The 26187-nt window shown below is 44.9% G+C and overlaps 1 protein-coding gene across 1 annotated transcript in view; it reads left to right on the top strand.

Annotated features, from left to right (window-relative positions):
- The first annotated feature begins 2774 nt into the window (after nt 1-2774).
- The window catches only part of pde8b (phosphodiesterase 8B), a 32583-nt gene continuing 9170 nt past the window's right edge, over nt 2775-26187 (top strand). Inside the window, 15 exon segments of the mRNA XM_056587874.1 lie at nt 2775-3851; nt 7229-7285; nt 11412-11566; nt 11568-11600; nt 16555-16614; nt 16853-16910; nt 17190-17278; nt 17550-17628; nt 18148-18279; nt 18394-18482; nt 21772-21826; nt 23039-23090; nt 23615-23692; nt 24892-24968; nt 25746-25910. Of these exon segments, the coding sequence (XP_056443849.1) occupies nt 3564-3851; nt 7229-7285; nt 11412-11566; nt 11568-11600; nt 16555-16614; nt 16853-16910; nt 17190-17278; nt 17550-17628; nt 18148-18279; nt 18394-18482; nt 21772-21826; nt 23039-23090; nt 23615-23692; nt 24892-24968; nt 25746-25910 (1467 nt within the window). The 5' untranslated portion in view covers nt 2775-3563.

Genomic DNA, 26187 nt, shown 5'->3' with positions numbered 1-26187 from the left:
GTTATTTTTTATTCTCAAAGGCAAAAAAATAATGGAAAATCACGAGGAGGCGTTGCTTCCATTGCCTCCTCTTAGGAACCGCCACTGGGTGCCAGGCTGTTGTGGCTGTGTATGGTTCTTCCACACGCTACCGAGGCTCCTGTTTGTGAAATTAATAAATTGTTAAATTGCCGATGTGTCTTGTTTCTTCAAACCTCAATCATCCAATCCACCAAACACCAAATGTGTCAATGGCAGAATAAGTAGTTCGGCATTGGCAGACAAGATTTTTCAAATTTTTGAAAAGGTAATCTTTCAAACAGCAACTTATAAGCAGTATTAGTTCTCTCCCAAGTTCACTATGATTCTAGTAGGCTAGTGACTAGCCAACTCGTGTTCACTCACCAGAGTTTTCGATCAGATATCACTTCAGTTGACACTCTCAAGTTGGACGTCTAGTTGGAAGTTTATCTTATTAGTATAATTGCATGTAAACGATGATAATATTTAGAGTGTTTCATCTGTTATTTCATGCCGAAATCCAGGAACTTCTTACAACACGTTTCATGGGAAATCGTGGGAGAAAAAAGGGGTTTCTAATTCGTGGGGAGTTCCTTTGAACGGCACGCATAGTGCGCCCTCTTTAGGCAATAACTTTAACTACTCCTGAGGTTAGTAGCCCTAATTTTATGAGGATTACACTTGCCGTTTTTAGTATGACTTCTCAACATTACGTATGGCACACATGGATAATTTGCATACGCACACAGGACTGGCTGGCTCTGCTTGGCAAAGCATAGGCCTATAACCTTTTTATCTATCTATCTATCTATCTATCTATCTATCTATCTATCTATCTATCTATCTATCTATCTATCTATCTATCTATCTATCTATCTATCTATCTATCTATCTGTCTGTCTGTCTGTCTGTCTGTCTGTCTGTCTGTCTGTCTGTCTGTCTGTCTGTCTGTCTGTCTGTCTGTCTAACAACGCATTTGTCTAGTTTTAATGTGATGTATTTTGTGTATTTCCAGTCAGACTTGTTGTCTCCCTTGTTCCGTGTGGTCTTGTATCTTCCTGTGTGAGCCGAATCACCTAAATGAATTCCCGACGATTTGTGTCGTTTGGCATTAATAAAGACTTGACTAGCCTATCTATCTATCTAGGCTATTAATTAACAATTATTCTAAACGTGATTTATTTGTTTTTATTAGCGGTTTATTAGTTTTTATTAGCGGACATTTTTTGTGTTGAAAATGATATCTCGAGTTTGAGATCTCAATCATGGGATACTGCAGAATATCCCGAGATAGCGAACCAATCAAATTGCGCCATCTTCGGATGTTCAGGTGTAGCAAATACTAACTATATATATCGATGTATTTATCGATGCATCTGTATAATCTGCTGAACACTCTCTTAATAGTCTCTACTCTCAAAGGTCTCAATGCGGCTTTGGTCCGTGTCTCCCCAATGTGACGTCATGCAATGCATTCTGGGGGAAATGAGAATCAATCACAAACCGCTAAAATAGTACCTACTTTCTCATATTACATTCCGTTTTGTGATACCTAACAACATTAAATACAATGGATAACAGTTTAAATCTTTATTACCAACAAGCAAATTGCACAAATTCGTTGGAAAATGAACCCTGCAGCACAGCCTTTAAGTGATTCCGTGAGGCCACCACGGATTTTGAGTTAAGCGCCCGTGGTCGACTCGGTCGTGGGGATCTGTTTGTGTGCCACGGTCCACGGAATAGGAGTGTCGTTAACTTCTATTGGAGCAAAATCCTTGGCCATATCACAGAAAATGTCGTGTTTCCTTGAGGATTCCATGGATTTTGAGTTAAGCGTCCGTGGTCATTTCACGGATTCCTGTGAGACCAGGTTGGTATTAATAAGATAAGACGAATTTATATAATTTGCTTGTTTAGGCTATTTAATCATTTTTGCAAAAATAGTTCTGCAACTGGTGTGTGAAACTGTTGCCAAGCAACACATAGGCCTTAACATGTTCCTGCAAACTAGCTTTTACGTTGTGTGGCTTTACAAGTGACCACAGGTCAGCCACTTATATCAGGTAGTAGCCCACCTTTATCTGTTTATTATTATTATTATTATTATTTATTTTGCACCCAGTCAAGTCTGTTGACAGTTGTTTTGTTGACATGTGTGATTCTGGGAGTTAATAGATTACATTGTTAATCTAATGAATTAATGTTAATGTGAAGCAGAGTGATTTATATCATCATATATATCATTGACACGAAGAGGTTTTCACCGATTCTCAATCTTACCTACATCACCTTTTGCATACCGATATAATAATAGTGTGCTCTGGCCTGGTCTGGTTTAGCTATGGTCGGAGCTTCAGGATGGAGGCGCTTTCTGGCCGTTGATTTGAGTCAATTCCTCCACAAAGGGTCGGATCAAAGACAAACTTATTCCAACATAATGATAGAGGGAGAGAGAGAGAGAGAGAGAGAGAGAGAGAGAGAGAGAGAGAGAGAGAGAGAGAGAGAGGAGAGAGAGAGAGAGAGGGGGGGTGAGAGAGGAGGGGGGGGGGGGAGGGGGGGGGGGGGGGAGAGGGGGGGGGGGGGGGGGGAGAGGGGGGGGAGAGAGAGAGCGAGAGAGAGAGAGAGAGAGAGAGAGAGAGAGGAGAGAGAGAGAGCCGAGAGAGCAGAGAGAGAGCAGAGAGAGAGAGAGAGAGAGAGAGCCGAGAGAGCCGAGAGAGAGAGAGCAGAGAAGAGCGCGTCTCTATCGCAGTATCAACAGGGTGAACGGTCCGGTGGAATCTATGTGGTTCAGCCCAGAGCATACGGCCTTGTCGGGACATATACGCCTAATAACGTGGCGTCGTTTTCGCTTCCCAAATAGACACGAGTCCTTTATCCAACAAGAGAAACAATACAACCTGCAGCATTCGAGCATTCGGTACGCTGCTCCGTTCAAAACAACACGACTCTACCTCTCAGTTGAGATCGCGCTAGAAGCATGAGGAGCCGGGCGCTCAGCGTTACCGCGAGAACGGACCGGGAGGAGAGGGAACAGATTGGCGGCGGAACAGCGCAGCGACAGAGTGATGCTCTCTGAGCCCATTTACCGCATCTAATAGCTGCCTGTGTGATGATCATGTAGCCGACGTTCGTGTCTTATTTGATATAGCCTACGGACTCCTACCGTTGCGGCGGGGAATTGCGATCGCCCCCTTCCACCACACCCCCACCAACACCCCCTCCCCCAGTCCGCTCTAGGAAATGCAATAGCAATATAGGTTAAGAAAGAATGAGATCCATGAGCAGTTTGATGTAAAGCTGTGCCGCTATGTGGGCCTGTGCACGTTCCGCCTCTCTTGTCTCTCATGTCCCCTGACGGAGCGCGGCAGCAGGGTGGCGGTGCTGTAGCATCGGGCTGAGGGCGAGGGCTTCCCGACCTCTACCGATGCTGGGAGGAAACAGCGGCCGTTCAACCGGGAAAGGTATCACCTTCAAGGTGGTTGGCGAGTGCGCGGTCGCGTGTGTTATTAGCAGGGGCGGGGAGGGGGATCTGACCAGGAGGGCAGGGGTCGCCTTAAGGTATGGGGTGCGCCCCTAGTATCCACGTCTCTCAGAGCGGGGTCATCTACTGCCGAGACTCGGACGAATCCAACTCGCCGCATCAGACCACCACGATCTCCCAGGGCACCGCGGCCACGTTGCACGGGTTATTCATCAAGACCGACGCGGCGGACAGCATCAACCCCGTCATCACCTACCAGAGTCGGCACTCGAGGAATAACTCGCACCGGGATCGCGGGAACGAGCGCAGCGGCGGCGGACACGTCCGCATTGAGGCCGAGACGCAGACCAGCCGCTCCAGCGTCAAGGTTGGTGCGGTAGAGTCTACTACAGTTGGACGTACGTGTGTGTACACATGCAGACATGTGCGTAGTAACTTAAGGCACACGGCACCGATACATCTGTTTCAGTTATTGTCACCATCAATGCCGTTTGTCCACCGGTAGATTAGACTACTTAAATTTACCTTTAGAGATTAATAAAGTAGTCTGCCCTCTTAATCTGTCTGTCTGTCTGTCTGTCTGTCTGTCTGTCTGTCTGTCTGTCTGTCTGTCTGTCTGTCTGTCTGTCTGTCTGTCTCTCTGTCTCTCTCTCTCTCTCTCTCTCTCTCTCTCTCTCTCTCTCTCTCTCTCTCTCTCTCTCTCTCTCTCTCTCTCTCTCTCTCTCTCTCTCTCTCTCTCTCTCTCTCTCTCTCATTATATCTTGCTATCCATCTATCTGTCAATATCTTTATATCTATCTATATTTATGTATATATGTCTATTTATATCTATCTCTGTATCGTATTGAAATACAGTATATATTTATTCAGTATCGACCTGGTGGGGTATGACTTTTGGCATTTGCAAGTGCATCAATAAATGATTGATGATCATTTATTGATTATTGTATAATCAATAAATGATTGATTATAGTTTTTTTTTAATAGTATTTTTTATGGTGAAAAAAACTATTCACCATAGTTTTTCCATCTGCTATCCTGTTAAGAAACCAGAACATAACAATATTTGGTCATTGTTAATGGATTTAAAGAGAAAACATCTTAAAACCATCAGTTTCTTCTTGACATGATTTCTTCACAAATTAGTGAATTGAGCGTAACTAGTGAATTTAGCGAAAAAAAGTTGAGGGGAGTTTCTGAAGTGATGACAATGTTCCGTTGTGTCTCATGTGGTTAGATCGTGCATCCTGTATTACTGTAACAATAAAATACAACTGGACATCTATAAAAACGTCTTAATTGTCCAATGATATCAATGATGCTATTCAGTTTCTTTTTGGTTCAATGATGCTATTCAGTTTCTTTTTGGTTACTTCCTAATCAGCTGTAACTCGCCTGTGTGTGTGTGTGTGTGTGTGTGTGTGTGTGTGTGTGTGTGTGTGTGTGTGGTGTGTGTGTGTGTGTGTGTGTGTGTGTGTGTGTGTGTGTGTGTGTGTGTGTGTGTGTAGTGTGTGTTCATGTTTGTATACATTGTGTACCCCTCTGGGGAGTAAACAGTCACATGCTCAATAGCTGATACAATCCCAGGGATAGTATCAGTAAATGCAATTATGCAAATGTTCTGAATTCATAATAAACCAAAGAGAAAAAATCATTATCTTTTGGGTTCGGGGAAGAAAACAAGACTGCAAAAAACGCTGGATGAGATCACAAAACGAAAAAATAAATAAGTGATATATATGGAAACATAATATAAATATATAAAAGAATAAAATAATATATTTTCATACAACATGACCAAGGCTGTTTATGGAATGCATTCTACATTTCTATATTTATTCTATATAGAGATGAAGGGAAGTGGTGACACTCTAACTACGCATATTCTGCAGGGGGGTGGGAGAAATTATGGTTTATAACAATAACTTTTTATTATCAGTTTGAATTAAAAGGGTATGCATTGAGAATGAACAACTATTCTCTGAATCAAGCATAATACCAAAGTGTATTGTGAAATTATAATACAATGACGACAATACATCGCTTTATTTCTGATCTTTGACCCTCAGAGCAGTTAAGACAAGCACATGCTGGACCAGCAGAGTAGGCCGTACCACGCTGTACTGTACCTCCTCCTCTCCCTCCCCTGAGGAGCAGAGTGCGTTGCAGGACTCCTCTCTTCTTCTGTTCCATTCATTTGAATGTCCTACAGTCACCATGTCCCGTCTTTTGTTGGTTTGGGAGTTTGGTTTTGTCCAAGCGAATGTAAAGTTAACAAAGAAAGGGCAAATTAACTATTCCTTCATCCATGCAAAAACCTTTTAAGAGGAGGAAAGCCTAGCCTGATCTCTTCACCTATCATGAGATTCTGAGGGCACAAGTGTGTGTTTCTCCATTCTTGTAAAATAAACGCATGGTTTGCAAGGAACGCTGTTATTTATTTTTGTGAATTAATCTTCTGGACATTTGTGTAACAGATAAGTGATAGTTAATTCATTGCTATGGTGTGTGTGTGTGTGTTTGCGCAGTGTTTTGTGGTGATTCGTGCGCTCCAGCAGTTTTGTGAGTGTACTTCATAGTGCTGCAAAGTAGAAGGACAGAAAGACAGAAGGACAGTGGTACTGTACACAATCCAAAGTATCCTCTGGCCGTCATTAGTGCATCATCCACATAACGATAACGATTATTAATTATTACATTTTAAGTTAATTCATCTTTGAGTTTGCATTCATGTTGCAAAATAAAATGGAATCATAACATTAGAAAAATTACGTAACATGAACATGTTAACATGTAGTGAGAATACCTAAGCGATACAAAATGGACGAACATTAAACAACTAATCGACTAGAATAAACAGAGTAAAACCGAACAGTGCAGAGCCGTTTTGAAAGGCATCCACACTCGTTGAAACATTATGTGTGTGATATAAATACAGCCTGCCTCTCTCTGTCTGGATGTGTGTGTTGCAAGAGAGGGAGAGCGAGACTGAGACAGAAAGACGGGGGTAGGTGAGGTTGTGTGTGTGTGTGTGTGTGTGTGTGGTGTGTGTGTGTGTGTTTGCCTCAACTGAGAATCAGAAGTTTTTTCATGACATAATGACGCACATGGCTAAGAAGTGTGCTCAAAAACACACACACTCACATTCTCCCCCCCCCCGACGTACAAACACAAACACATTCTCCTACCCAGGCACACACACACACACACACACACACACACCACACACACACGCACACACACACCACACACACACACACACACACACACACACACACACACACACACACAGCGTTATGTATTAGCGGTGCAACCTTGAACCACTGCAACCCTCTTACAGAGGTATTAGCAGCGGTGGAGCTTTGCTGTGGGTGTGCTGCTTAAGTCCTCCCTCAACATAGCGTCTCTCTCAATGTGTGACGCCATCGAATATCTCAGGCCAGACGCATGTGCAACCGTAGAAACCAGGAGATTATAAACGCTGATAGCACACCGACGGGGGCTTGGCTGTCCAGCAGCCTTGAGGGGAAACCTACGTGCCACGCTGTTGGCTATCAGGGGGAGGTCGAACCACAATGTACCCAAAAACAGGCAGACAGAGACACGGTGAAGGCCGCGGCAGAGTGTGTCAATATGCTCATGGAAGTCAATGGTAGAATGGTAAGCAACAAGGTGGGATTGTGTTTGTGTGTGTTGGTGCTGGATTGTTTGAGTGTTTTACTCATATCATTTGTTTATTTTCAGGTTTCCTCTACAGAACAATGTGTGGGGCCCATGAGACTTATCCAAGGGCCGATCCAGGTAAGCTCCCTTGGTTTACCATACTGGCCTCAGCATGTGATCTTTGAATATATTCTGTTGGTTTCACCTGCTGAAATGTCAATGGTTTTTCCTATCAAATATTGTGTTGTTTAATGAGAGGTACAATATGTTTTCACAACCCATACAAACATCTGCATAACCGCAGAAGAATTACACAATATTGAAGTACTTCTCAAAAAAGGAGATGAGGCAGATGAATGAGAACTGAACTGTATCCTAAAAGTCGAGAACTGACTTACAGAACAACACCATACGCCTCTCAATACAGCCTTGTTTTTATATCTATAACAAACACAGACACTCTGATCCCCCTTTTTTTAATTTCAAACATCAAAATCGCGCTTATCTTAAACTAAAGTGTGGCCTCTTCCAGTGTGGAGAGGGGCGGGTGGAGACAACCTTCTCTACATTGAGTTTGGATGCGGTCAGTGTTTGGCGGTAGCGTCTCGACAAGCAGTGGTGGTACTAGTTGGTAACATTGCTGTTTTGTGAATGAAATAGCTTTTCAGTAGCTAAGCGCTTTTATTGATCAACAGCGTAGTCGTGCAGCTTTCTGCTGCAGTCTGAAATGAATCTAAGAGTCAGGACCCCAAACACGGACCATAACACCTGACGTCAGGAAGACGTCAGGTGTTCTGTGTCGGTAGGAGCTTAAAGAAGCACTTCCGTATGACGGGGACATCACGTACACATCATTGAGCTGATGCTACGGCCATAGTCACACATATGCACGCACGCACGCACGCACGCACGCACACACAGACCAGACAAACCGAGGTGAAGGAAAGATGGCAGAGTGAGCTGAACAGTTTTTGATTCCAGGTGAACTGGATAGACTTCTGATGGAAATTGTAACTCTATCTTCTGAATCCTGTGAACCCCTGTCAATCAGGCCTGGCATGGTTTCTTCTGGCATGTGGTGCGAGTTAAGATCTAAGCTTAGAGTTTGATCAATTGTGTAGTGAACGATTGAACTGGACATTTTTACCTGCGTGTCTGTCTGAAGGGCAGCTATATTGGTCACTGAGATTGCCTTGAATAAGCATAAAGTAAAGTTACTACTTTGGCCATGTTTTGGTTGCCTAGCAATTCATTGGGGGTTAGCTTCTGTGTAGTGAAGCTTAATTTAATGCAGAGTAACTGGTAGCTCACTACACTTTCCAAGTAACCTGCCCATCACTGACTGCAGTACCCATTTTAGACACTCCGTGTCCATGTTACATGCTTCACCTTTAAGTTTACACGATGAGGCTGTTTTTATGTTTTTATGAACGTTGCAGATGTCCTACTATACACAAATAGAAAGGACCAGGTTGGTGTGGTTTTTGTTTTCTGTGTCTTACTAGCTAGAAGCCTCTATCTAAATACACTCGGAGTGAATCCAGCTGCAGGTCATTATTGAAAGGCAGGGGCATCTTGCTCATGCACACAGCCAGACAGCAGGGATCAGACCCAGTGTCTTAGACCAGGAGTCGTCCGCACTATAGTATGAGCTGTAATGGAGTGTATGTTTCATAAAACATCACCGTTACCTTTAGAAGGTACTTTTGGCTGCCATATACACTATATATGTATACTATGTATATATAGAGACATGGGGAAAACAATAAGCCTGCATCCTCACGTCTGACTCAAAGTTGAACGTTGTTACTCAGGCAAGATGTGCACCAGTCGGCGTGAGTAGAAATCTTCTGTTCCCTCAGCCACAAAACATCTTGATCTGTATCGTCACACCGCAGACAAACACAGCCTGGGACGTTTTGACCAGGAATCCCTCTCTCCACGAGTTCAGTCTGTTGTCGGACAGTAATGAAGCCATTGAGCGGTGATGATAGATCTTTGGGTGGGATCAATGACCTATACCAGACACATTGGGTCTCTCTCTTCTATAACATCTGTGCAGCTTCTTGTAAACCTGCTCAATAATCTCAGTGATATGGTGGTCAATGACACTGGTGCGGTCTTCAGTTGGAAATCACAGTATGGTCCCACTGAGTTGGACGATACCCGGCCCATCATGCAACACACCCGTCTGTTGCTGCATCCATGACCTTAAGACCCCACTAAACACACACACAAATATATGCACACAGGCATGCACACACACGCACGCACGCACGCACGCACGCACGCACGCACGCACGCACGCACGCACGCACGCACGCACGCACGCACGCACGCACGCACGCACGCACACACGCACACACACACACACACACACACACACACACACACACACACACACACACACAGACGCGCACAGCTGCAGAAGGAGACTTCTTCCTATGTATCCAAATATCCCCTCAGTGATCTTATTTGCTCAACCTAAAACACAAACACATAAAACTAGAGTAACTATTACCTGTGTATAAATATGAATTATTATACTATTGGTTCCTAACATGGAAAAAATAGTTCACTGAATGTTGCTCCATGTTGTGAATCTGATTTATAAGCTATTCTCACAACTTCAGATGGTTTGAACCGGGCAACGCAAACAGAAAGGATTAACCTTTGACCTCTATAAAGATGGACGAGATGCCCTCACTTTTAGAAACATTTCATAGACGGCTTTCCGTTCATAATCAATGAAACTTCCAGTAGGTGTCTGTGATACTCGGAGGCTAATTTAGATGAAAAGTGGTGTAACAAGTTACATAGCTATGGATTGATCCTGGTCCAAATCAGATTAGATGTAAATATGAACTCAGTTTGCCCTCTGTGGGTTGAACACATGACATGTGGCTGTAAATTGTTACCAGCAGTTTTGGGTTGCCAGTTTATGTCAATCAAACATCCTGTCCCCCCTTGATTGTTGACAGTGGGCGGCTGACTAACTCTGACCTGCTGTTGGGTGTTTCTTCACGTAATACGCCGTAGTTACCGTATAGTATTCCAGCCGTGGATGTGTAACCAAGGCGCACCGCATCACGGCTGTCCGGTCTTATGGGGAGTCAGAGCACCGCGGGCCATGACGTCATCAGGGTCGAGTGGGTTCTGTTTGTGTGGAATTTCACAAGCTAGCACCATGGTTACAAAAAACAGTACTACAGTTACACAGTCCAGCCACCAGATCAAAGCTGTGGACCTTTCACATACACTCGCCAATAAAGACCTGCTCTCTCTCTCTCTCCCTCTTTCTCCCTACCACTCTCTCTCAACATCTCTTCCTCGCTCACTCTCTCTCTACCTCTACCACTATTCTCCACATTTCTACATCTCTACCTCTCTCCCCCTACTTTTCTCTCCCTCTCTCCCTCTCTCCCTCTCTCCCTCTACCTCTCTCTCACACTATATATATCTATAGATTACTTTTTTTCTATCTCTGTAGATATTTTGTTGAAGGGTGTACAATCAACTGTTTTTCACAACACTATAGTGATAAATAATGACCTCCTAATGACCTCCCATTGACCTACCTGCTCCTATTGACCTCCCTGGTACTTATGACCTCCTAATTACCTCCATATGACCTCCCAGCTCCTAATGACCTCCCTGCTCCTTATGACCTCCTAATGACCTCCCTGCTCCTAATGACCTCCCTGCTCATTATGACCTCCCTGCTCCTATGACCTCCCTGCTCCTATGACCTCCTTATGACCTCCATATGACCTCCCTGCACCTAATGACCTCCCTGCTCCTATGACCTCCCTGCTCCTATGACCTCCCTGCTCCTATGACCTCCCTGCTCATTATGACCTCCTTTTGACCTCCCGGCTCCTATGACCTCCCTGCTCCTATGACCTCCTTATGACCTCCTTATGACCTCCCTGCTCCTATGACCTCCTAATGACCTCCCTGCTCCTAATGACCTCCCTGCTCCTAATGACCTCCTAATGACCTCCCTGATCCTATGACCTCCCTGCTCCTAATGACCTCCCTGCTCCTAATGACCTCCCTGCTCCTAATGACCTCCTGGTGACCTCCCTGCTCCTAATGACCTCCTAATGACCTCCCTGCTCCTATTACCTCCCTGCTCCTAATGTCCTCCCTGTGTAGATCCTCTGAGTGAAAGCATCTCTCTCATGACGCAGTATTAACTTAATAAACCCTGTAAGATGCGGTCAATCCAGTGTGGGACTAAAGAACACCTCTCCTCCACCAGGTGCTGCTAGTGTTTGCCAAGGAGGACAGTCAGAGCGATGCCTTCTGGTGGGCCTGCGACCGGGCCGGTTTCAGCTGCACCATCGCCCGGACCCCCGAGGCGGCGCTGGAGAGCTTCCTGGCCCAGCACCACGAGGTGGTGGTGGTGGACGGGCGCCACGCGCTACTTCCAGGCGGAGGTGGTCTGCCAGTAAGTCCTTCCCTCTTTACCTCCTTCCTTTACCTCTCCTCCTTCCTCCTTCACGGTGAGAGCTGAGGACCAACTCTCATCTGACTCCAGTACTGTTTCTACTGTCGCAGTTTTCATTACCGACCAATCTTTTTTTTTCTGCCAAGGTGCTTTGGTGGCTGTCCGTTAGCACCACCTGTTGGCCAATGAGAGAAACACTTCTCAGACTGGACACGATGGTAGACTTATTCAACCTTTATCTATTTATTTAGCAAAGACTTTAACTCAAAGATTGGGCTGCTCTGCCTCACGGTACTGTGTGGTAAAGTAAAGGAACTGTTCTTGGAGGATCTAACAAGTGTTGAGTCCCAAACCAAGCCCTCTGCACTCACCCCTCCTGCCACCTCAGACTCTCATGCAATGCAATTACTTTTAGTATTTGTAGTTAAGTCTCAGACCCCGCCCATAAGGGCGAAAACGAGCCGTTTCCCTTTGATGCGGTTCAGGAATATCTCCGTAAAGACGGATTCATTGCAAAACTGCATCGAACTGTAGAAACGCTGTAGTACACATTACACATTACAGGCCCATTAGGGGCGCTGCTTCTGATACAGAACTCCAGCAAAAAAAAGAAGAGAATGAGGCGAGCATGCGCATAAAGCCTGTGCGCTGTTTAGAATCAGTCCGAGATGAATAAGTAACAAGGGCGAAAACAATCTTTTACCCTCCGTTTTTCTTTGATGCGTTTCAGGAATATCTCTGTAAATACAGACTCATTGCGAAAAACGCATCGATTTGACGAAACGCTGTAGTACATATTTAAGGCACTGGTTCTCCACAAATAATGGGAGCGCATCAAGCCTGTGGCTATCCAGCCTGCGCGCTGTATACAAAAATTCAGTTGAGGAGGAAATAGCAGTTGTTAAACCTTTTAGATTGAGCAGAAATACTTTTTAATGCACAGTTAGTAATTAAATTTACCATGGGGCTGTATTTAAAGCTACAAACACAACGCAACTCTAACGTCGCCCAGGTGGTGGGAAGGGCAATGACGTCATCAATTGCGTTTCAGGCGTTCACACAAATCCAAACCCGAAACCGCATAAGTCTGTTTTTATTTGAATCCACCCCGGGACCTGGTTTCAGAAAAGTGCATTTTCGGGCACAGGATCCGCCGGATCCGTCTGGATGGTCTGCCCAAATGCACAAGACTTATGCAGTTTCACCGAAAAATCTGCTCCGTGTGGACAGGGCCTCAGTCTCTCAGCAGGAGAAGCTCAGAGCCAGATTTAAATACTGCTGGCTCTGGGTTGCCCTTAAGGAGTTGTCATTTCCTTTCTACGTAGTTTGGGTTCTTCCTTGGCCAGCTGTTTCCGCGTTTACAGGAACAGCTGGCCAATGCATAGAGGAACAGTCATGTTCAGAATAAATATCTGGTGTAATAAGTGTTTATTGATACGTTGATAACTGCTATTAAATGCTGGGAAAGTAACATCTCAGGTATTGTCTACTCTAATTATATAGAATAATACTATTTAATTGATGGGGTAACACTTTGGCATTGTCATGTCATTTATAAGTCTTTAGTTAATGATTAACAACTCATTAACAAACATTAATATACATTGGTAGATGACTGATGTGTTGAGCCTAGCCTAGTGGACTGTAACTAGTAGGCTGATCTGTCAATCATAAGTCTGGTAGCATACTCCCACTTGCGATGTCCCAAGAGGATCGATTTTGACCTGGCTTGTAATGGCTAATCAACACCACGCTTAGTGGTAAAAAGAAAGGGGTCCTTTAGTAAATACTCAGCATGTACAAATTTACATTTTTGGTCAATGATAAGTTCCTCTTTACCGAATGGGTTACAAGATTAATGTTTTATTAATGATTAGTTAATCATTAATCATGGGTGGGAAGCAACGAAGTACAAAAACCTTGTTCAGAGTATTCAGATATCTGTACTTTACTTGAGTAGTTATACAACTTTCGACAACATTTTACTTTTACTCTCTACATTTTAACAAAAAAGTCTGTACTTTCTACTACTTTCATTTTCAAAACAGGCTTGCTAATGTAGTATAAAAGGGGATATATTATGAAAACAACCCGTTTTCCTGGGATTTGGGTCTCTGGTGCTCCCACACACCTACAAACTTTGAAAAAAGTCTGTACATGATTTTTTGAGTGAGATGTGCATTTCTTAAAGTACCCCGCCTACAGTACCAAATGAGCGAGTGAGTTTTGGCGCCCCCTCCTATGTAGGAAGGGGGCACATTAGAATATTACCTCCCACGTTCCCACCCCCCTCCAATCAGAGCATAGCTAAGATTTTGTGGACCAGCGTGCTGGGATCGATATTCCATACAAAAATAGATATCTAATTTGCCATGTGACTGCCTGGCAGGGAGTCCGGCGGAGCTGCCAGACTGCCACTGTTAGTCTGGCTTCGGCGGCAGTCCGGCAGCTCCGGCGGGGGAGCTCCGGCGGGGGAGCTTCGGCGGCAGTCCGGCAGCTCCGGCAGGGGAAGCTTGTTGGCAGCCCGGCAGCTCAGCTCTGGGGGTACAATCCCTTTCTCCGCCGGAGCTGCCGGACTGCGACCGAGCTCCCCCCGCCGGAGCTGCCGAACTGCTGCCGAAGCTCTGGCAGCAGTCCGGCAGCTCCGGCGGGGGAGCTTCGGCGGCAGTCCGGCAGCTCAGCTCCGGGAGTACAATCCCTTTCACCTCCATGTCGCGGTTCAATATGGACTTCAGAGAGTCAAAGCCAAAGGCCTTCTTAACCATGGCCGAGATAACCCCCACTACGAGTCTTTACTTGTTGTGGAAGTACCAGAGACGTCAGACGCAGTCTTTATCATTCATAATATCATCAGAGGCGCACATAGCTTTTGGCCGTGATATTAGATATGATATTATATAAATACCTATATATTATATAATAGTATTATATACTTATTATATTATAAAATAGTATATAGATATAGAGCTCCGGGAATCCGCAAACGGAAAAAATCACTTCTCCTCATGCTTCTCCTCCATGCTGTGGTTCACTCTGACATTGGTCAATATGCAGCAGCTCATTTGCATTAAAGTTACAGACACCAGAAACAGCGCATTCTGAAGGGACTGAAACAGGGGGATAGCGGTAGGCTAGATTTCTTTTCCTAAAAGCTATTTTCAGCAAACAGCTTCAAAAACATGTTTTCTGGAACTCATATACTATGTTTACTTGTTGGTAAAACACCATTATATGTGAGGGGAAGTACTAACATCTCTTTTATTTTGTATCATAGCGCGCCTTTTTTAACATTAAGACGGATTTCACCCTGATTGAATCGGACGATAAAGCAAACAAAAGACGGTCCCTTGGGGTATCCTTCAGTGCATTTCACACACAACAGACATTAAATGACTTAACAGGAAAATGACTTAAAAGATGGAGATGAGAGGGAGCCTTCACAGAGGAATGGCGTCTAGGAGAGAACTAGTAGCGAAGTGAGTGAGACTGGACCCGCAAACGACAGAGCAAATCAGAGCAGCAACACATGGTCCACGACCTTATCTAACGGTTTGACGCACTAGGGACCATGCTTGGCCAATTTGTTGTGTCCTGTGCCTAAATGATTTTGGTAATCCTTTACTTGAGTAAAGAATGTGTGTTCTTTGGCCACCGCTGTCATTAACTAAAGCCTTATAAATTACTTCAAATTTCTACCTTTGTTTTTACAGAGGGATTGATTGAACGTAATGACAGGTTACTATATCACAAATGTTAAATACACCCGAGTGCTAGGCCTTCAGACCAGTGGCGGCTGCTGGTCTTTCAAAGAGGGGAAGCTCATTTTCGGCCTACATCATATAAATTGTCAATTTATTTATATGTAAATTCTGCTCTCCGTTCCTTTTCAAGGAAATGCTCTGTGACCCTGCCATACCAACTGTATTTTCCAGTGACTTTACCATTGTCCTCTCAATGGCCAGCAGAGGTAGGCTGCTTAAACGGCCTTGGCCCATTGTGTTACGGGTGTAGGACTTAAGCCTCTTTAAACAGGAGAAGCTCCTTTCTAAACCTGCAGATGTAGCTCCAAATGTTGCCACTAATGAGAACAGTTTTTAAAGTTGAGGCATTGCACTGACCAACTTCATGTCTTTAAGGAACACCAAGAAATCACACAGCTTTCCCCTGTCACCCTGCAAGTCTAGATCTGAATACAGGACTTCAGACCTCAGGATCCCTGAATCAAAGTGATGGCCAATTAACAAAACAATATTAAACTTGAACATTATCCAATGACCGTCAACCTTCAACGCACTAAAAAAAGCTGTTCTATGCAGCCCTACTGAAGTTGATGGACGCTGAGCATCAACAGGCTAATGCACTATGACGTTACGGGAATGTATGTGAAGGAAATCGATTCAGTCGACCTGCGATCTCTTCGAGATGGACGTGTTCCAGCGGATTTTTAGTCAATGAAATGTTAGCACAACAGTATATATTTGACCATTTAATTTAAGAAATTTCCCAATGTGCTAAAAATACAGCGTTTAGTTTTCCCTAAAGCCCAGCGAAAGATAATCTCTCCTCTTCCAAGGTTCACTCATGTGATGCTTCTCCATCTGCCTCACTCCTCCCTCAGCTCTCCTCCCCTCTCGCCTCGATCTCCTCCCTCAGCGATGCTGTGTGGCAATCTTCATGTTCATCCTCTCACCCATTCAACATCCTCTCCCCCCATCTCTCCATTTTTTCTGTAAACGCTCTTCAGGCCTGTCGTTTAATGATGGGCGTTCTTGAGAGGTTGAGAAATCTCTAAAATAGGAATAATTAATTTATCCACAACCCAAAAGAATGCAAAACAATTGTAACTGCTCATCATTTCGGTTCATCCGTTTTTCCCCAATGCAAAAAAAATAAAACGATGGAAACCTTAAGTTTCCACCTGTACTTACGGATCTTTCCCTGTTCTGTCCTTCAGGTTAATCCGTGCCACTAAGCCTTCAGAAAACACGGTCATAGTAGCTGTGGTGCCCCAGAAGTAGGTGTGCTTTAACTACTTAATAACACTATAGAATACACTATAGAATAATACCTTTTCAACCAGGTTGTGACTGTGTTGTGATTCATGAATACTTGAAGAGGCTCTATGCTCTATGCCCATATGTTTGGGCAATGATATTAAGTCAGTGTGTTACTCATGACTATAGATACACATATCCATATCCACATGATGCTGATGTGTTGTCTAACCTGTGTGTTTGTTTTGTGTTGTTTAGTCCCCCAGACCAGGAGGAACCCTCTGTCTTACCGCTCCTCTGTGCAGGGTTCAGCAGAGTATGTCCACTAAATGAAACGATAGTCCTCTTGACCATCAATCGCATTGCAACCGCCAACCTCTGCACACTGCTGGACCAAACTTTCTTTTGACACACCCAGAGGCTGATTAGCTTTTGTATTATCTTCTTAGCTTTGTTATTAGCTTTTTAGCTTCGTTATTAGCTTTCCTAGCTTGCCCTATACGAACATCTGTACGTTATATGTCTGTGTGTAATGAGAGAATGTTTTACCGAAGCTATTTTCAAGCCGTGTGGCCGCGGTGTGTTGTCCTCCTAGCGCTTCGTGGAGAGCAGCAGCGTGGCAAGGTGCTACAATGAGCTGCTCCAGATGCAGCACGGCGAGGTGCGCTGCCACTTCAAACTCAGGTACGCAGCGCGACCGCGGACCGTGCCCGCTGGGGTCAGCACCTCGAGGGAGGGATCAACAAAGGTTTAGGGGGTGCCCCCGGTGGCTCACTGGGTAGAGCGCCGACCAATTAGGCCCAGTCCTTACTGCAGCAAAACCGGTTTGATTCCTGCCCGTGGTCCTTTGTTGCATGTCCTCCCCTCTCTCTCCCATACATTCCTGTCTATCTCACTCTATCATAAAGCATAAAAATGCATTAAAAAAAAAGCTTTTCCATGTGGTCGTCGGCAGGGCCTGTAACTCGGCGTTCACAGCGCTTGAGCAGTGTGGCGAGGCGGTGGAGATCAGCAGCGAGGACCACATCATACAGGTTAGGAGCGCCCTATCGCCCCAGCGCAAACACAAAACACTTGGGAGTACTGGGATCGAATTACAATAGGTGTTTATGATTAGTTCAGCCTGAAACCCAACGTTTGAACCAGTGTCTGTCGACTATCTGAATGCATTCCTCTGTCACACGTCTGGTAGACATGTTTTAATTAAGGGGCGGAGCTACATTCCTGTTTGGGCCATCGCTGTCTCTGCTCGCTACAATCAGATTGCGGGTTGGGGTTCAGCAAGAATGTTTGATTGACGTTAACATGGTAACCTTAAATGACCAATCCCAACTTGAGTTTTTCCCATAGAAAGGGGGGAACACTATGAGTCCATATTTAGACTTGTTTTGGGTTTGGTGTCCCTTCATCACAGTTCAAGTCTGAAAAGGTTTAACAGGCTATATGTTACTAGAAAAGCTACTACTCCTCCAGTAATCCTTGCCTCCAAGTAGCATAGCGACTCTCCCCCTTCCCGACCTAAACAGCCTTCATACTGGTCTTATCTCCCTCAGTATGTGAACCCGGCGTTGGAGCGCCTGATGGGCTACCAGCAGGGGGAGCTGGTGGGGAAAGAGCTGCCCAAGAGCGACAAGAACCGGGCGGAACTCTTGGACACCATCAACAACTGCATCAACAAAGGGAAGGTCTGGGGCTTCTGCTTCTCCTATCAGCTCGTTCAAACGTTGGGATCACGGTGTCTCCAGGTGGCAGGAAGGTTTGCAGTGGTTTGATTGTTTGTTGGTGTTTTGTCTTTGGAGGAATGGCAGGGCGTCTACTACGCACAGAGGAAGACCGGAGACAGTATGAAGCAACATGTGAAGATCACACCGGTCACCGGCCAAGGAGGGTGAGGCTGCCTTCCTATTGGTCCGTTACCAGTGTTGGTGGTTACCTTTAAAAGTAACTGGTTAAATTACAGGATTACTGCCATTAAAAGTAACTTGTTACATTACATGATAACTAACCTTATTAAGTAACTTGTTACTATACAAGATTACTGCCATCAAAGGTCCCATGGCATGCTACTTTATAGATGCTTATATACAGGTGTTAGTGGGCCCTTAATACAGTATCTGCCATTACAGCCACTATGAGCCAGTCCCACAATGAGCTTTCCACGTTTTTTAGAGGCGGTTCAAGGTGGAGGGTGGATGTGTGGCCCTTCTTGCGGCCACACATGTTTAGTGTTTACAGTGGATGTATCGCAATGGCTCAGATTCATAATCCGGAGGCGCACACAGCTTTTGGCCTTCCTGTAAAAAAGCTGTGTGCGCCTCCGGATGATACTATGAATCTCAAAAGACTGCGTTGGCTTCTCCGACGTCTCTGGTTCTTCCACTTCCACGACAATCTAAAGCACAGACTGAACGGCGACATGGAGCAGGGGAAAGGGATTGTTGCCATTTGCGGACTCCCGTTACTTCCACAACGAGACTCGTAGTGGGGGTTAGCTCGGCCATGTTTGGGAAGGAATTGGGGTAAAGGAACTTTTGGCTTTGACTAGCTGAAGTCCAGATTGAACAGTGATATGGAGGAGAAAGGGATTGTTGCTTGCGATTGTTGCTCGGGATTGTCTTCTACCGGAGCCCCGCTGCCGGTGCCCCGCTGCCGCCCGGCAACGGGGCTCAGGTGTGAGACAATCCCGGGCAACAATCCCTTTCTCCTGCATGTCGCGGTTCAATCTTGGCCTCAGCTAGTCAAAGCCAAAGTTCCTTTCCCCCCAATTCCTTCTCAACCATGGCCAATATAACCCCCACTACAAGTCTCGTTGTGGAAGTACCAGAGACGTCAGAGAACCCGACGCAGTCTAGTCTTTTCACCAAATGGGAGCTTTACGCAAACCTTACCTTATGTTGCGTGTTATGCGCCATAACACTAACAGCAGAACGGAACACATATGTGCCGCTTAAAAAGTCATAGCTCATTGTCTCATTGGCGGGCCAAATTCTCTGGGCGGGCAAAGCAGAGAAAGGGGAGGTAACAAATCTCTGTATGACGACATACGGGGAAAATTCCAAATCTGCGCGTCTGAGCTTTGATTTTTCAAAGGCAGAGCAGGAAACCTATTGTTTGTTTTACACCTAACGCTATTTCTAGCTACTGGGGGACCATAGGCAGGCTAGGGGAACTCATATTAATGTTAGAAAACCTCCAAAAGTGACATTTTCATGCCATGGGACCTTTAAAGTGTATTTCCGTTGAAAATTGAACCCAGGATCTTTGTTTTGGCATAAAAACCCATCAAATAAGCCCTCCAGATAACTTTTTCATTGAAAATCGAGCATTAGAGTTTGCATGGCGCAATGTTTGGCGTCCATGTTATTGGCTTGGGGCATTGAGTTTCGCTTCCAAATCTGCATTTTTTAACCACTAATATTGTTAAAAATACAATGACCGATCTCTGGTAGACCAGTGGCTTATTGTTTTGAATATGGACATTGAGACGCCAATCGAGATGCTGATGCAGAAGGATCACCGTGTCAGCAGTGCTCATTTCGATAAGGACCACTTCATCATTCCTAAAAGAGCTGCTGACCCAAAGAACCCAAAAAAAGTGTCATTGAAGAAGAATCCTATTCTACGAGTGCAGCAAACGGCTACGGATAGACCTGAGATAAAGTGGTTTGCTTATTTGTCGTGTTATATATGATTGTTCACAATTGGTGTGGGGGAGGATGCGTCAGGAAACAAAGTTATAAGTCCTAGAAGCCCTAACTTCATTCGAGAAAGTGAAAGATGATCTTGTGAGTTGTCCAGGTGGGCACAGAGTTGTGGTGGTAATTTTCGGACCGCGTCAATCATTTTCTGTGTAAACCTTGTAGAATAAAGAGTCATCCGAACATTTAACAATTGTGGTCATATGTGGTCATATATTTGTGTATTAACGGTAAATAACATACAACAAACAATCTTGTATCTGATGATGGAAAATCGGAACTGTAAAATGCTGAAAGCTTAGTATGCAGCATTTGTCTTTTAGCAACATAAACGGATCTTGCTCTGCTGTTACCAATTGGGTCAACATGTAGGCTACTTCATTCAACTCTCAGAACCATTCAGCCCCCTTTTTTTGACACCTTGAGGAGCTTCAATCGATAGATTACCTTTTGGTTCACCAATTGCTTTAGTAGTATTGGGGGGCAACGCTGCACTACAATGGCAATAAAAACTCCTGGCTTTAGCCAATGCATTGGACTTCTTCTTGCGACGTTTGTTTTATTGCTTGTTGTATGTTATTGTACCAATATTATGTTATGGAAAGTTTCTGGGGTGTAACTTTTCATTTGTTTCCCACAGCCGGGGAAAACACAAACACGAACCATATCTCCGTCTTGACTTCAAACTGTAGATGGGTCATCTTCTCCGGTGCTTGAGCTGTCCTTCAATCTATGCGTTAATCACGTGTGCAGTGCGTCTTATGTCAACAACGTGCCATGCTTGATTGTAGCGAACAAATATTTTGTAACTGTAACATATGCAAGTCCTTTAATTTACGTGTCAACACTTGCTATATATTATTTAGAAATATAAATTATATAAATTATAAATTCCAAAACTTTCCTCCTTGAACTGACCTCCGGCGCATTCGGCAATCGACTTGTGTGGACTTCCTGTAAACACGGACCTACCGGTAATGCTTGTTAAACTGTCTTTTTAAATAAACTCTGGGTTTGCAAACAACGTTTTTTTTGCTTCGTTTTATGTGTAGGGACCCTCGTCATGCTACTGCAGAGGTTTGGTGCTATTTTTTAACATTATTAGTGGTTCAAACATTCAGATTTGGAAGCGAAACTCAATTCCCCTAAGCCAATAACACTAATGCTCGGTTTTTAATGAAAAAGGCATCTGGAGGGCTTATTTGATGGATTTTCATGCCAAAACAATGACCCTGGGTTCAATTTACGCCGGAATTACACTTTAAAAGTAACTTCGGTAACTGCGTTGCCAAAAATGAAAACCTCTTTCTTATTACTTGCAATTTCATATTGTCGAGAAGGGGTGGTAGGCCACTGTAGGTCTATCTTTAATAGATAGACTCTATCGGACCACCACAACCTGTCGTCAAAAAAGTAACTTGGATTCTCTAACACGTTACTTTGTAGTCACTGAAAATGTATTGTATTGTTTGATTACAGGAAGATAAGACATTTTGTGGCTATCAAGAAGGCCTATGGTGACAACAACAAGCAGGTTAGTTAATATCTGAGTATTGTTTGAATGGTTCTCCATTTGGATAGTCCCCACTAACATGGAACCAGTGCTGTAAGTCTGCACGCCCAACCAAGGGTACCAAGGTGTGTAGACTGAGGTGGATCAAACACATCGATGGTTGGGGTTTCTCTTAATAAATAGGAGCTGGCTCAAGCAGTGGACTTTAATGGAACATGTCCAACCCCAAGTGGAGTGTTCTTATCTTTAAGGCGGTCAGAGAAGTGAGAGACGTCTTCAGGACACAACCGTCTATTTATCCAGAGTGTGTTAGCATAGCCTCCTTCTATTCTCCACTGTTTCCATCCAGAACCCTAAATGCAGACCATGGTTTACACTCTGCGTGAGTTTGTTTGAATATAAACCAGAAACCTTCAACAGCTTTCGGGGCCATTGTTATTTTGTTTAATGACACCATAATCTCCCATAATTCCTGGGTTTACCGAAAGGAATGAACTCCAGTTCATTTTTAAACACGTTTGTGCGTCACAGCCCGAAAAAGTCCATTAGCATTGGCTGGGCTAAAGCTAGCATCCGTGTGTCATGAGGCCTGTTTAAGTTGAGCTAATCCTATTTATGCGATGGTCCGACCACACGGGAGACCGCACACACTTCATAGAAAACAAACCCAGCGCGAAAAGAGCCAACCCACGTGTATTTTGGAAACAAGACTAATCGTGGAGAATTAACTGAACTGTGTGCTGGAAATTCTGATTCGTGTCCCTCTGCTCTGTTTGGATGGATGTTTACTCAGTAAGACCTCTGTGTAATGGATACCCATTGGGTGGATGATATCGTACTGTGCATCATTCTGTTACACCAAATAAAGCCGCGGTCACTGTGCGCTATTGAGTGATTGGTTGAATTCTTCTCCCCCACAACCCCATTTCTATGCACTTAACATGAGTTTACTATGCTGCCTATATTGAGATATTATTTGATGTGAATTGAATTGTTATTGATATTACATTCTATTTTGTTATTATAAATGTTTACATTATCACTCACTAACACACTCTCTCACAAACTCACTCACTCACCACACACACGTGTATGCTTACACCTGTAAATACAAGTTGTGTGTGGTGTTGTTGAATCCTCCCATCCTCACTACCCCACCATCCTACTCCTTGGGGAGAAGCAGGGCCCCAATTGATGCCCCTCTCTCCTCTCTCCCTCTGCTCCCTGCGTCAGGCCTGCAAGTCTCAGCGGGACGAGCGGGGCTGTGAAGGCCCTCTTCAGATAGGTCATCCTCATCTTCATCACAATGTCTTTGGGCAAGAAAAGGACGTCTGCATGTCAAAATGAGGCGGCAGTAGCACAGGAGGTAGAGCGGGTTTACTAGTAACCGGAAGGTTGCTAGTTTGATCCCCGCTCCTCCTCGCTGAGTGTCGAGGTGTCCCTGAGCTCAGCGGACGCCTCACCCGGGCTGCTCCTGACGAGCTGGCTGTCGCCCTGCATGCCTGACGCCCCCGTCGGTGTGTGAATGTGTGAATGAATGGTTGTAAGACGCTTTGGATAAAAGCGGCATCAAAATCCCCTAAATGTAAATGAAAATGAGTGGTTCATTATTAGTATGATTATTGTCATTTTGATTGTAATTTGGTTCGATAGTTCCATTCAGGCAGTACAACATGATAGTTGACTGCATGGCTGTTGGCTATGACTGTATGAGTGGATTATATATCCGTACTGTGTATATATGGTGCCTCGATGACAGTATGTTGTCCATGAGGTTCACGGCGATGTCCCTGGTTGTCTCCGCGGCAGAGTGCCAGTGTCAGCGTCACCGGGACAGGAGGAAAGACTCGGTGGACAGCCGGTCACTGAGCTCCCGGGGCAGCGACGGTAAAAAGACCTTTCCATTTATAACTTTATTCACATCAGAGCCCCAATCTGTTCCGCTCTCACACCTCAGAGTCAGTCTCTATTCAGAGGCTGAAGCGCTGCTCACACCAGAGGTGTATCAGAGTTTTGCAGCTGATTTGAATTTGGATTACATCTGGATTCCAAAAGTCATCTGTTTGTATGAAAGGCAGAGCATGTTCACAGCCATCCAGCCTGGTCCCACTGAGGGGAGGAGAAACCCCCCTTTGATATGCAAACACATGTACAGATCTCAGATCTGTACCACATTCATGCTCTCCCTCTCACTTTCTCTTTCACTCTCTCTCTCTCTCTCTCTCCCTCTCTCCCTTCTCTCTCTCTCTCTCTCCCTTCTCTCTCGCTCTCTGCCTCTCTCTCTCTCTCCCTCTCTCTCCTCTCTCTCTCTCTCTCTCTCTCTCTCTCTCTTGCTCACTCCCTCTCTCTTCTCTCTTCTCTCTCTCTCTCTCTCTCTCTCTCTCTCTCCTCTCTCTCTCTCTCTCTCCCTTTCTCTTCTCTCTCTCTCTCTCCTCTCTCTTCTCTCTCTCTATCCCTCTCCCTCTCTCTCTCTCCTCCCCTCTCCCTCCTCTCTCTCCTCCCCTCTCCCTCCTCTCTCTCTCTCTCCTTCTCCTCCTCTCTCTCCTCCTCTCTCCCTCCTCTCTCTCCTCCCTCCCTCTCTCTCTCCCCCTCACTCTCTCTTGCCTCATCCTCTCTCTCTCTCCCTCTCTCTCCCTCTCTCCCCCTCTCTCCTCCCCTCTCCTCCTCTCTCTCCTCCCTCTCTCTCCCTCTCTCTCTCTCTCTCTCTCTCCCCTCTCTCTCCCTCTCCTCCCTCTCCTCTCCTCTCTCTTTCCTCTCTCTCTCTCTCTCTCTCTCTCTCTCTCTCCTCCTCTCTCTCTCTCTCTCTCTCTCTCTCTCTCTCTCTCTCTCTCTCTCTCTCTCTCTCTCTGCCCCTCTCTCTCTCTTTCTCTCTCTGGAACAGATTACATGGTCAGAGTATGTTGCTGTGTTTTTGCTTGTTTCTTTACAATTGTTCTTTCTTGTGTGTTTTGTCGTATTTCTTGTACATGAAACATTATTAACCATGCATTCAGAATCGACCTGTAACAACAAGCAACAATAAGTTCACTAGTAGAACTGGCAGACATCGAGGGGAATGAAAGGTGTCATCACTCTATCCCCCACAGCCCCCACCTTACACAACCGGAGGTACTCCTCCGTCGCAAGGATCCACTCCATGACCATCGAGGCTCCTATCACCAAGGTAACACCCTCCTGTAGTCACCACTCACACAAGCTTTTTCATCAACCCTGCAACCATTGCTTTTGTTTAGAACAATTTGGAAGGATGCACTCACACAAACATTTATACTATGGAATACAAATAATGAAATTGTTTAAACTTTTTCCAGAGACTAAATAGGGAGATGCATGAAGTTTTAATCAGTTATCATACCACTTAATTGGGGACAAGTTTGCACCAAATTAATGTCTGTAAATAAGTGGTTTCCCCAGTGAACCTTCTTGTGTGAGTGGGTCTGTGCTCAAACGCCAGAGGAAAGCATTACGTGTGTTGGGCTCAGTGGAACATGCTACTGAACATTGTGTGTCCCTTAGGTCCAGTATTAGACGCTAATGTCTTCAGCATACACCCAGCGATTTCCATGAGGCCACACAGTGGGGGTCAGATCTATGACATGAGTGCCTTGCTGTGATATAACTTCACATTTTACATCGAGTCATGAAGCAGATGCTTTTATGGCAAAGCGTTTTTGAAAGTAAGGCTGAGATCTTAGGAAACTATCCAAACACGGAGTCACTCACTATATCATGCATGCCGAAGCCTTCATTCTCTATCTGAGTATCAAGAATGCACCAGAACAAACCATCAGGATGGATGCATGGAGGAACATCTAAATGCATTCCTTCATGCATTCAATAATACATATTTCAGAGTTGGGTACAATTATCTGATACAGTGGAAGACACAAACACACACACACAGACACACACACCCTGACTTTGTGCCCGGCGGGTCAAGGTGATCAACATCATCAACGCAGCCCAGGAGAGCAGCCCCGTGGTGGTGGCCGAGGCCCTGGACCGTGTCCTGGAGATCCTCAGGACCACAGAGCTCTACTCGCCCCAGCTGGGCTCCAAGGAGGACGACCCACACACCAACGACCTGGTGGGGGGGCTCATGAGTGTAAGACCCCCTGTTCATGTGTGTGTGTATGTGTGTGTGTGTGTGTGTGTTCATGTGCGTGTGGTCATGGGTGTGTGTTCATGTATGTGTGTGTGTGTGTGTGTGTTCATGTGTGTGTTCATGTGTGTGTTTTCATGTGTGTGTTCATGTGTATGTGTTCATGTGTGTGATTAATATGTGGGTATTCATGTTTGTGTGTTCATGTGTTCATGTGAGTGTTCATTTTTGTGTGATCATTTGTGTGTTCAGGTGCAAGTTCATGTTTGTGTTCATGTGT

The sequence above is a fragment of the Gadus chalcogrammus genome, chromosome 4 (assembly GCF_026213295.1).
Source record: "Gadus chalcogrammus isolate NIFS_2021 chromosome 4, NIFS_Gcha_1.0, whole genome shotgun sequence".
Lineage (NCBI taxonomy): Eukaryota > Metazoa > Chordata > Actinopteri > Gadiformes > Gadidae > Gadus > Gadus chalcogrammus.
Note: the sequence above shows the minus strand (reverse complement) of the source record. Positions and strands in the feature narration are given on the sequence as shown.